Source organism: Trachypithecus francoisi, unplaced genomic scaffold (genome assembly GCF_009764315.1).
Source record: "Trachypithecus francoisi isolate TF-2019V2 unplaced genomic scaffold, Tfra_2.0 Lachesis_group12, whole genome shotgun sequence".
Lineage (NCBI taxonomy): Eukaryota > Metazoa > Chordata > Mammalia > Primates > Cercopithecidae > Trachypithecus > Trachypithecus francoisi.
Window position 1 is genome coordinate 101,198,305 of NW_022681457.1, and position 13,041 is coordinate 101,211,345.

The 13,041-nt window shown below is 44.6% G+C and overlaps 1 protein-coding gene across 1 annotated transcript; it reads right to left on the reverse strand.

Moving 5' to 3' along the window:
* Window positions 1–8,138: 8,138 nt before the first annotated feature.
* RPL11 (ribosomal protein L11) lies at window positions 8,139–12,760 on the reverse strand. The gene is made up of 6 exons (XM_033227870.1): window positions 12,658–12,760; window positions 11,750–11,900; window positions 10,618–10,724; window positions 9,775–9,906; window positions 8,648–8,758; window positions 8,139–8,217 (listed from the first exon to the last, which is right to left on the reverse strand). Exons 1-6 carry the CDS (start codon window positions 12,661–12,663, stop codon window positions 8,188–8,190), a joined length of 537 nt encoding a protein of 178 aa, XP_033083761.1. The 5' UTR covers window positions 12,664–12,760; the 3' UTR covers window positions 8,139–8,187.
* Between the last annotated feature and the right edge of the window lie 281 nt (window positions 12,761–13,041).

The window sequence follows — 13,041 nt, forward strand, 5'->3', positions numbered from 1 at the left end:
GAACACACCACTGCACTCCAGCCTGTGTGACACAGCAAGTCCCTGTCTCAAAAAACAATCTCCTTAATGGGTGATATGATTTGGCCCTGTGCCCTACCCAAATCTCATCTCAAATTGTCATCCCCATGTGTAGAGGGAGGGACCTGGTGGGAGGTGACTGGATCATGGGGGCTGTTTCCTCCGTGCTGTTCTCATAGAGTTCCTACGAGATCTGATGGTTTAAAAGTTCACCCTTCGTGCTCTCTCTCTCCTGCTATCCTGTAAGGCATGTCTTGCTTCCGCTTCCACCATAATTTTAAGTTTCCTGATGCCTCCCCAGCCATGTGGAACTATGAGTCCATTAAAATCTCTTTTCTTAATTACCCAGTCTCAGGTAGTTCTTTATAGCAGTGTGAAAACAGACTAATACAATGGGTTAGAATCAGCATTAGGGGCCGGGCACTGTAGATTACGCCTGTAATTCCAGCACTTCGGGAGGCCAAGGCGGCAGATCACTTGAGACCAGGAGTTCAAGACCAGACTGGCCAACATGGTGAAAACCTGTCTCTACTAAAATTACAAAAATTAGCCAGGTGTGGTGGTGCACACCTGTAATCCCAGCTACTTAGGAGGCTGAGGCAGGGGAATCACTTGAACCTGGGAGGCAGAGGTTGCAGTGAGTTGAGATCATGCCACTGCATTCCTGCCTAGACAACAAAGCAAGACCCTGTCTCCAAAAAAAAAAAAAAAGAGAGATCAGCATTAGGAAAGAAAAAAATTAAACAGACTATACAATAGGACTGCATTACCTGTAGTGAGGTTGTTTCATGAAGTTTTTCCAGAGGTGAGTATATATGTATGTAGTGATACATAAAATACATTTTTTATCCTTCCTCTACTCTGATTTTTTTTTTTTTCACTGTGAACTGTAGTCAAAAACCTTTGAGGCCGGGCGTGGTGGCTCACGCCTGTAATCCCAGCACTTTAGGAGGCCAAGGCGGCTGGATCACGAGGTCAGGAGTTCAACACCAGCATGGCCAAGATGGCGAAACCCCGTCTCTACTAAAAATACAAAAAAATTAGCTGGGCATGGTGGCACACGCCTGTAATCCCAGCTACTCGGGAGGCTGAGGCAGAGAACTGCTTAAACCTGGAGGGGCGGAGGTTGCAGTGAGCCGAGATCACGCCACTGCACTACAGCCTGGATGACAGTGAGACTCTGTCTCAAAAAAAAAGCTTTGAAAGCCACTGCTGTTGAGAAAACGATGATTCTCAACCTTCAGTGTTCTAAGAATGTGAATTCTTGAGCCCTACAAAAACCAAGTTTCTGAGAAAAGTTCAGGAATCTGTGTGTATGTGCCTAACATATACTATATATATTTATATTATATATATATATATATTTTTTTTTTTTGAGATGGAGTTTCGCTCTTGTTGCCCAGGCTAGAGTGCAACAGCACAACCTCAGCTCACTGCAACCTCTGCCTCCTGGGTTCAAGCGATTCTCCTGCCTCAGCCTCCCAAGTAGCTGGGATTACAGACACCCACCACCATGCCTGGCTAATTTTTTGTATTTAGTAGACGGGGTTTCACCATGTTGGTCAGGCTGGTCTCAAACTCCTGACCTCAGGTGATCCACCTGAGCCTCAGCCTCCGAAAGTGCTGGGATCACAGGAGTGAGCCACTGCACCCGGTCTTTTTTTTTTTCTTTAGAGAGGGTCTTCCTCTGTCACCCAGGGTGGAGTGTAGTGATGTGATCATGACTCACTGCAGCCTCAAATTCCTGGGCTCAAGTGATCCTCGCCCCTCAGCCTCTTGAGTAGCTGGGACTACAGGTGCCAGGACCCAACTCATCCAGTGTTTTCCTATACTTGGGGAGGAGGGGGTTGGAATGCCCTCAGGTGGTACAATTTTTTTTTTTTTTTTGGTGGTGGTAAGAAATGATTTGAAAAAGCATAGTTAATGTCACTATACTGTTATAGTGAGGAGAAATCTTAAATAATGTCAAAGAGGGGCACTGAGTTTTTTTCTACCTGAAAAGCAGGCAGAAGAAGCACAAGTATTAATACTTATTTTTGCTCACCTAGCAGCAGGGACGATATATCTATTTGGTTCAATGCTATGCTTCAGGTAGGCAAGTACTCAAATATTAAATGAATTCCTCGTCTTCTTTTCTTCACCAGCAAAGAATGATGCTCAAGCCACAGAGTAAAATCTCTTAAATTTAAGTTTACCACAGAATATCAAGAATATACTCAATTATTACATAATATTTACAATAAACAGCTCCTACTATATATGCTGAGTGATTTACATATACTATCTTTAATTCCTGCAAGTAACCCTGTAAGTGTCAAACCTATTTTATACAAGATCTGAGGCCCAGAGAGCCTGGCTGACTTGCCCACCTTCTCACCCAGGTAGTCAGCGGCAGTGTTGCTGTGTCCAAGCTGGTCTCAAGGGACAGACACTAGCAATAGAGTAAGACATGGCCGTGTAACTGAGATTACAGAATGTCCACTACAAGGTACATACGCCTTCCATTTTAAGAAATGTTCTTCCTTTAATGATAATTCAGGAGCTACTTGGATATTTGTCCCTATTTAGGATTTACTCAATTGTTGACAAGTAAAGGCCAACTCCATTGTCATGATTCCCAGCCTTCCTTGGGGATTTGGGGAAAAGGGGCTAGAAGGCTAATCAGTGAAAGTAAATTCTCCTCTGGAGTTTGCCTGGGTGACCACCCTGAGAGTAACAACCATTGCACAACTATTTCCTAATGTCAGGGCTGGAAGGGGACACCAGGTGGCAGTTAGTAGGCTCTTCACAGAAAGCAAGCCTATACTATCTGACAGGGACCATTCTGAGCACTGTATCCCACATTCCTGCAAGGCATTTGAGATGCTTAAATTTTATTTTAATTAATTTAGAGACAGGGTCTTGCTTGGTTGCCCAGTGATGCGATCATGGCTCACTGCAGCCTTAAACTCCTGAGCTCAAGGGATCCTCCTGCTTCAGCCTCAAGCTCAAATAATGAGGACTACAGGTGCATGCCACCACACCTGGCTAATTTATTTTTGTAGTCAGAGTCTCACTGGCTGGTCTCAAACTCCTTGGACTCAATGCATCCTCCTGCCTCTGCCTCCCAAAGTGCTGGGACTGTGGGTGTGAGCCACCACACCCGTATTTCATTTTTGTGAGACAGGGTCTCCCTCTGTCGCCCAGGCAGGAGTGCAGTGGCATGATCCAGTTCACTGCAACCTTCACCTCTCCGGCTTAAGCAATCCTCTCACCTCAGCCTCCTGGGTAGCTGGGACTACAGGTGTCAACACCACGCCCAGTGGGGTTTCTCCAAGTTGCCCAGGCTGGTCTCGAATTCCTGAACCCAAGTGATCTGCCCACCTCGGCCTCCCAAAGTGCTGAGATTGCAGGCATGAACCACTGTGCCTGGCCTATTTTTTTTTTATTGATACAAGATAGATGTACATATTTTGAAGTACATGTGATATTCTGATATATTCGTACAATGTATAATGATCAAATCGGGATAACTGGGATATCCACTACCTTAACATTTATCTTTCTTTATGCTGGTAACATTAGAATTATTCTCTATTTTATGGCATGAACCTGGGAGGCAGAGCTTGCAGTGAGCCGAGATTGTGCCACTGCACTCCAGCCTGGGCGACAGAGCAAGACTCCGTCTCAAAAAAAAAAAAAAAAAAAATTCTCTATTTTAAAATACAAGTCATTAATTAGTCACCCTATTGATCTATCAAACACTGGGTCTTATTTCCTCTAACTATATTTCTATACCCATTAATCAACCTCTTTTCACCCCCCCACCCTTAAATTCCAAACTCTGTGCTCTTAACCACTATGATATGCCATGTAATGTTTGAACAGAACCAATCTTGAAAGCAAAAAATAAAGCACTGTATTCCAGAGGCAGTCACCAGAGCATTTCAAAGAGTTGAGTCGTTATCAAAGCAGTATGTTCAGCAGGGTAACTGAGAGGGTCTAGAATTTCACTTGTGCCTGTTGTGGAATGCCTTTGCCTCTCAAGCTCCTTTTAGATTCCAGGTAACTACTTACATACTTATTGCATACAAAACTGTATCAATCTTAGGCCAAGCCAGGTGAACCATGAGGTCAGGAGTTCGAGACCAACCTGGCCAACACAGTGAAACCCCATCTCTACTAAAAATATAAAAATTAGCTGGGCGCGGTGGCGGGCCTCTGTAATCTCAGCTATTCAGGAGGCTGAGGTTGCAGTGAGTCGAGAATGCGCCACTGCACTCCAGCCTGGGTGATAGAAGGACTCCGTCACACACACACACACACACACAAAAAGTATCAATCTTGACAAAAGATAATTACAGAACATCCTAAAATTATTACACAAAGGTCAACTGGTATAATCACAGGTCATCAGTTTGGTTCACTGACTTGTGAAAACAAACCATCTGTACTTGTTTGCTAAGCTTTCCTGCATTTGCCACCTTAAGCAGAGTCAAGTTCAGTTCTCCTGGTGCCCTCCAGGTGCCTTAGGCTGGATTCCCCTCTGACAACCACACCATGTTTTCCATAACAAGCAGCTCTGACTAGTTCTGTATCCCCAGGCACTAGCTTGGTCCCCAGTGGCTGGCAGTTTAAATTACCTATATGGGTGGTTTCTGGGCCAGAGTACCTACAAGGCTTGGGCCTTAATCCTTTAGGACTCAGTTGCCTTTGGCAGACTACTCATTCTGGTCTTCACCCACCAGTTGGCTGGAGCACCTCAGCATTTGCATTGAGTTTAGCAGGTTAGGACTAGCCAGTGTTAAACTGCAAGAAAAGAAAGCTTAAGCACACAATTTAGAAGATAAAGGGTTATACGCAAAATCCAACACGTTCCACTTTAGATGGCCAGACTAACTTGCCAGGTTTCTTGCTTATGGTCATAATGCCAGTAGGAAAAGCAGAACCAAAATCATAACATGGATAACTAATCTGGGCAACACAGTGAGACCCCTTTTCTACCAAAAAATAGTTGGGCATGCCAGCATGCAACTGTAGTCCCAGCTACTCGGGAGATAGAGGTACGAGGATCACTTGAGCCCAGGAGGTTGAAGCTGGAGTGAATCGTGATGGTACCACTGCACTCCAGCATATGACAGTGCAAGACCCTGTCTCAAACACTAATGAAGATGGATAACCTTTTTCCTGTTTAGTGTTCTTTCCACAATACCACACCATTGAACAACAGCTCAAGATCCCTTGCAAGGACCTTAAAGGTACTCACTGGACCGAGGGCCAAGACAGCAGGATAAAAGAGCCTCTATTGGACAGTTTAATGAAACTGACATTCCTGACATTTAGTGCCAACTACATAATTATGTCCTATACATTTCCAGAATGAAATATTGTATAGCCACTGCAATGTACTGAGAACGCAACTGTTAAAGGGAAAAAGTAAGAACACCTCCCAACTATGTTTAAAAGACAAAAAAGCCTTAGCTGTGTTTACTATTTGGGGTTTCTAATAGTGAAAGAGAACCCACTGTCCCCTCAGTATTGTAATTATTGAGTATAATTTTTGATCAATTTTTTTTTTTCCTGAGACAGGGTCCACTCCCAGACTTTCATGGGTGGCAGCTAAAGAAACGAGAAAAATAACCGCACAGTAAGAACTTCGTAAGAACTGAATTGTATTAAGGAAACCTCCTTGGGTATCATGCCCTTCCTGCTTTTTTTGGCCACTACCTCTACCCTTTAGTATACGTACAAATCACCTGCAGATCTTGTTAGGATTCTAATTCAGTAGGTCTGAGGTAGGACCCACGAGTTTTAACAAACTACCAGGCGATCCTATCTACCCACTTGGTACAAGCTCAACCACAAATGACAGTGCTTTAGATACCAGTAGGACATTTGTTTGCAAGTCAAGCTTCTAGCCAGAATAGGGGCAAGCTGTCTAGCTACTGGATAGGAGTCTGTGTCTAGTGGTTCCAGTCCTCCAGATGTTTCATGACCTACCCAAAATCTCAATGCTAGTTAGAGCCAGGACTAAAACCTGGCTAGCTCTTTGAACTCCCAACAGTGCTTTATCCACTGGGTCAGGAGCACAGCAGTTTTTTTTAATGGGAAGTTAAGTCAACTGAGTACACAAACAATACACAAGAACCAAATGAAGGCTCAGCAGGTTTATATTGTTAAAACTGAGAGACTTTCTAGATTTTGTATTTCTGAAATGCTTTATTTAGGTAAAACTAGTATTTGTTCTCCACACCCAGAACTAATCCATTCATCAAGTCTGTTCTTAAACATGTTTATTGAGTATTATTTAATTCAGAAGTTAGTAAAAACAAGTATGGTTCCCCGCTATAAAAATGAAGCTGAATTTTAAGAATGAGACTCCTTTACCCCATGTGAGGTGGGGGCCCTGGCCCTGTAGTAAAAGACTGAGATATGAATGCACATTTTATATTTTAAATGAAATAAAAAAGTATACGGCAACATGTTCCATGATTCTCCCCTTTCACCAACTAGAACTCATCTTACTGGGTAAGGTAACTTTATTTTCATTTTAAAAATGAGACACACCAAATAATCTACTTACAGGTTTCAAAATACCTACAAAAGCAGCAAATTTGAGAACTTCTGAACAGCAATGAATGGGTGGCCCAAGGACAACTGAACTCTAATCAGTCAGAAATTAGTAAATTATTTAACTGAATTAACATGTGCTCCAAAATTTAAACCCGAAATTGAAAATGATGAACCAATGGCCAAGTATTGTGTCAGAAAAATGATGGCGTTTGCCAGGTGCAGTGGCTCATACCTGTAATCCCAACACTTTGGGAGGCTGAGGTCAAGACCTGCCTGGCCAACATGGTGAAACCCCATCTCTACAAAAAAAAACAACTAGCTGCGCTTGGTGGTGGAGACCTGTATTCCTAGCTACTCGAGAGGACGAGTTGGGAGGACTGGTTGAACCCAGGAGGCAGAGGCTGCAGAGATTGTGCCACTGTATGCTCCAGCCTGGGCGACAAAGGGAAACTCTGTCTAAAAAACCAAACAAAAACAAATAAACAAATACACAAAAATGATGGCTTCTGAGTGTCGGCTTCAGTGAGATGTAGAAAATCACTACAGGGTCCAGGTGCGGTGGTTCACCCCTGTAATCCCAGCACTTTGGGAGGCTGAGGCGGGCAGATCAAGAGGTCAGAAGATCGACACATCCTGGCTAACACGGTGAAACCCCGTCTCTACTAAAAATACAAAAAAAAAAAAAAAAAATTAGCTGGGTGTGGTGGCGGGCACCTGTGGTCCCAGCTACTCAGGAGGCTGAGGCAGGAGAATGGCATGAAGCCGGAGGCGGAGCTTGCAGGGAGATTGTGCCACTGCACTCCAGCCTGGGTGACAGACCAAAACTCCATCTAAAAAAAAAAAAAGACAATCACCACAGAGAAAGTATTTCCATTTTTGCACCAAAGCTAGCAGAAGTAACATTTCTCATATTCCCAAACACAAAAATTAAATCCCCTTTTGAGCACTATGTGCCTGGTGCTAGTCTGAGCATTTCGTATTAAATCATTTAATCCTCTGACAGATATTACTGTTATTGCCTCCTGATACAGTTAAGGAGACTGGGGCAGAGTAACAACTCACCGAGAGGGCTGGAAATGGAAAGACTGCCCTCTTATCTACATACACTGCCTCCCAACAACCTTATATTCTCGTTGTTAAAGAAACCTGAGCCTGAACAGTTAAGTCTAAATTTAATCTCAAACATCACACCAAAGCCTATCATTCCTTCATGACACATCAATGCTTATAAAATTTCTAGTACAGAACAGAATCACTGAATAGCAGGGAGCCTCCTGGAACACAGGAGCACTGCACTCTGCTTAATCAAGGCTCTAAATTCAAACCCCAACATCAACCAAACCCTCCCCTCTAAATGCGGCTACTGCGCCACAGCGCATCAACCAAGGTGTGGCAAGCACAGGCAATGGATGCTATGAAGCTTGGACTTGGATCTCCCAGGAAATACTAGCATCCAATCAGAGGATGACAGGGTTGTTACCAGCTACTCCCATCGAAGCTTTAAGTGGCTTGAGGTCCAAGGACTTGAATATGGCCAGGATCCTTTCACAGAACACACAACAGAATTGTACATTTCACTGAAAACTTTTTATTGGTCTTTTGGATAGAAACGGGAATTTATTTGCCAGGAAGGATGATCCCATCATACTGAAAGAGAAGAGATTTAATTTTTCAGAACAGGAGGCAACAGCAGAGATTGCAGCAATGGCTAACTTTCGAGAATTCAAATCTGACTGACACATGAACTTGGGCTCTGAATCCCATCCTTTTCTGGACTAAGTAGGAAGCTGGCTGGTTTTTACACTGTGCTGAACTGCACTATAATCTGAGAAAGGGGACTCCTGTTAAAGCCGTATTCCTCCCCTTCCAGCTACCCCCATTCATGGTGGTGGGGAGGCCTAGTTCTGGATATTCTTTTAAACCATCATCCCTGGAAGCCCCTGATTTATCAAGGTGCCCAATATTCTAATTTTAAAGAAGGTACCCAGCAAATAGTCTTATATTTTGCATCCCCAAATCCCAACTCCATTCACCAACACCACATTCCACCACTTCACTTGAGATAAATCAGCTTTACCTTCTGCTGGAACCAGCGCATGGCCTCCTCTTTGCTGATTCTGTGTTTGGCCCCAATGCAGCCTGTCCTGCGCTTCTTGTCTGCGATGCTGAAACCTGGCCTACCCAGCACCTGTCCCAGGAATAACCAACAGTCACCTAGCCAGCTCAGAGTCAAGAGCAGATGGACAAGACTCACATTACAGACAGATCTTCAAGAGTCACTTGGCAGCCCAATGGATTCTGGAGCAAGACCCTTGATCTCAGTGTCTGACAAAGCTGCCACCAACATCTTACACAACACACAGCCATACTATAGGTTTGCTATGGAGGCTGGAACTTTCAGCACCTCCCCCCAACCCCAGCCTATCTTCCAGTGGTGCTGAGGATCCCCCATTCCTGCTCCCCAATCTCCAAAACATTTTTTTAAAAATAACATTTAAAAATCTTTAGCCACACCAGCAGTGTAGAAAACATAAAACTCCGAGAAGCACAAATATGTATCTATACTTTCTTCCTTCTGCTTCAGCTCAAAAGTGCTTCCCAAAGGTGTGCTGTTCCTCCAACATCCTGTGAATATCCAAATCTTATTACTTGTCTGTCTAATGAGGGTGTCACCATCTTTCAGGTTCCACGCTAGTCAGGACTTCTGATTTAGGCTATTCAGTTTTTATTGTTGGACCAAAACACAGCAGTTAACACAAAAGGTCATTTCTATGTTAAAACCCCCTTCCTGATCAAACCACTGCATCACCCAAAGCTGTTTCTGTAGGAAGAATCAGGGGAAGAAGAGCCTCAGTGCAGCCAACCCACAGACCAAATGTGGCACCAATACTGCCTCTCTCCAAAGTTTCAAATCACTGGCTGGAGGGAACAGTTTCCTTCATCCACCTTTAAGCCATGTGGGTGCTTTACAGATCCTCGACTGCAAGCTCTCCCACAGCAGGGATCTTGTCCATCTTATTCAGTGTTGCATCCCTACACTTGCCACAAATGAGGCACATTTTCCCAACGGGGAGGAGAACACAAAGGCAGACAATATTCAAAGCTGCAACTCAACATGTAAACACCAACATACCACATATGAAATAAAATAAAGATTCCCCTCTCCTCATAGACCAGGAGCGGGAAAAGATGAAATATTCATACCACATAGAAGTCCAGGCCGTAGATACCAATGCTTGGGTCATACTTGATGCCCAGATCGATGTGTTCCTGGATCCCAAAACCAAAGTTTCCAGTATCTGAGAAGTTGTTTTTTCTTAACTCATACTCCCGCACCTGTGGAGAAAAATGCAGCAATAACATTCCTCGTCATCAACTCCCTCCCACCCCCAAATAACTATTAATAGCTCAGCCTGCAACATGCACCCCAGAGCAAAAACAGAAGTCAATAAAACTTGCCTAGGAACACAATCTGACTTCCTCACTACACCCCAACTACCCAAAATGACCTCTCCCAGCTTCCAAAGAGCAGAGAAAAACCCAGAGAAAGCAGAGGAATGAAATGACTCCCAAGCATCCTTTTTTTTTTTGGACAAGAGTCTCACTCTGTGGCCTAGGCTGGAGTGCAGTGGCACGATCTCAGCTCACTGCAACCTCTACCTCTAGGGTTCAAGCAATTTTCATGCCTCAGCCTCCCGAGTAGCTGGGACTACAGGCACCTGCCACCAAGCCTGGCTAATTTTTCTATTTTTAGTAGAGATGGTGTTTCACCATATTGGCCAGGATGGTCTCTAACTCCTGGCCACAAATGATCTATCCGCCTTGGCCTCCCAAAGTGTTGGGATTACAGGCATTGAGCCACTGTGCCCGGTCTCAAACATCTCTTAAACCATCAAGAATAGCTTAACCCTGCTGATTGTAAAAAAGCCTTTTAGAAGCTTAAATAAATGTCAAGGCACCAAAGACTAGAACATTAAATGTAACTTATCTACTTGTGTTATTAAGGGAGTGCTCACTAATATCACTCCATTAGGGGATTAGCCTCACCTTTAGACCCTTCTCCAAGATTTCTTCTGCCTTGGCCCCTCGAACTGTGCAGTGGACAGCAATCTTTTCATTTCTCCGGATGCCAAAGGACCTGACAGTGTATCTAGCTGCAGGAAGGGGGTAACAAGGAGTCAGACGCCATCATACCCCCACTACACTCACCTCCTTCCCAGAACACCATCTCCATGACTTAAAGAGACATTAAGTATTCATCCACACTCTAAGTTGTGGTGTTCTAATTAGTGTCGCCTACATCTATCCATAAGATTTCATCCACAGCACAGATTTTCCCATTTCCAGACATCCAGCCATCCTTCAGCAGTTAAGAACAGTCATAATGCCAAAGTTCCAGGAAGGGCAAGTTCACAACCAGAATAGGCCAAAGAAGTCACTAGTAAGATTATCATGTTCCAAAGAAAATAAAGCATTATTGACAATTATCTAGTACTTGCTAAAACCTTATTGTACTGTTATCCACATTTTACACGTGAGGTTTTGAGAGGTTTATTAACTTGCACAACTGGTAATAAAAAGCAGGAGTGGAATCCAAAGACTTGCCATATTTCACCATTCTAAAGCAACGGCACATACACAACTCATTTTAGCTTCCACAATTATCAAGTATTACACCCTCTTTATGCAAATAAAAAAAGAGGTCCAGAGAGCCCAGAGTCAGACCAGCAAGTGATGAAGCCATCACTCAAACCCAGGTCATCTGTATACAACTTTTGAGATAGGGTCAGCCAGGCTGTAGTGTGGTAGCACTATCATAGGCCACTGAAACCTCTCATGCTCCCGTACAGCCCTGTTCTTAATGCAGCCTATATAACCCTAACTGCTAATCAGACCTAATGATCTTTACTTCGTTCCTGATATTTCCACTCTATCTCATATCCTAGTTACTTGGGAAAATCTTTACTTGGGCTAGCCCTAGCTTAAGATCTGCTCATAGAAAATCTAGTGTTCCAATCCCACATGCAATCTTGAAAACAAAGATACTTTTTGGTCGGCTCATGAATTTTAACGCTTTAAGTGATGCCGACTGTCACTTTCTAAACAGACTCGACAGCAGGTACATTAAGAAACAACCAGGCGACCCCAGCGGGCAGCCCTATCATTTGTCACTACTCACCTTTGGAAAACACAGGGGTTTGCCCTGTGAGCTGCTCCAAAACCTTGGCTGCTCGAGTCAGTCTGTCTCCACTCTCCCCAACACAGATGTTGAGACAGAGCTTGCGGATGCGAAGTTCCCGCATGGGGTTCTCCTTTTCACCTTGATCCTGCTGCAACAGGGAAGAGCAGCAGTCAATATACTCACAGCTGAGAGCTCTGAGTTTTTACTACTTTCTATCTGCATAGCATTTTTATTTCTGCTCATCCCAAATCGTAACGAAGAAGGTATCACTGTGTTTGGGAGGCATCAAGGAACGAAGTCAGCTCGGGACCTATTCTTCCTCCACAAACAGAACGGGTGAATAGAAAATTCAGGACAGGTGTTGACTGTTAAAAGTTACGGACACTGAGCTCGAACCCTCAGGATAACAAAGAGCGCCCCCACTGTAAGGCAAATTAAGGGGAGTAAGCGACGGATAGAACTTAACTGCTGAGTTAACAGGAAACACGTGGTTATGCGACGTCCAGCATCCCATTCGGAAGCTGTCTAAAGGCTAGCACCTTCCCTAAGCCGAGCAATCGGCTAAGGTTTCCTAGCACCGAGCAAGTTTCAAGTCCCCGGAACCAGGATAAGTCCCGGACCCTTGCCTCAGAACCCTCCATTCACCCCATCTGCCCTAGCTGCAGCCTCCTGACCGTGCTTCTGAGCTCTCCCGGCAACTGCCCGGAGCCGCTCCTAAAATGATGGCAGGGAAAGTGACAGAATTCAACCCTGCGTCCTTGGCTCGAACGGCTCTGCCAGTTTTGGGTCGGCAAGCATTGAGGGGTCCATACTCCTCGGGCTGCGGGCGAGAGAGACCCCGCAAGCTCGGCCTGCCATGGATGGCGACGGATAAAAAAAAGCAAATGCAGGTCCCAGCTACTCACCGCCATAATGGAGTATAGGAAGAGAAAGCGGAGCTTCCGGCCCAGGGCCTTATGGGCCAGGAGGCGGGCTTTTTTCCCCAGGCTAACCACAGAGATCAACAAGAGGAAGAGAGGCGCATTTGGCTGCGCAGTGCAGCGTCGGCTTCCCCCTTGTGAATAGGCCTAGCAACTGCAGGCAACGCTGGCTGAAGACCGGGATTTGGGTTTTCCAAAAAGAGTTTTTGAAAGCTCCCAGAATCAGCACGTCCTTGAGTTTCTGGACCTTGAAGACGTTCTCTCCTCCCAGTGTCAGGAGCTGGTGGTGCTTGTGTGATGAGACTGCCAAAACTACATTAAATCAATCGTGCAAATTATGACGCAAATTTATTCTGTAGCTGAGATTAC

Coding starts and splice junctions, on each gene's coding strand:
- RPL11 (XM_033227870.1), bottom strand. Junction 10,725..11,749: donor AACCCCTGTGTTTTCCAAAG/GTGAGTAGTGAC, acceptor CCCTTCCTGCAG/CTAGATACACTGTCAGGTCC. Junction 8,759..9,774: donor ACGGCCTGGACTTCTATGTG/GTATGAATATTT, acceptor TTCCTGGGACAG/GTGCTGGGTAGGCCAGGTTT.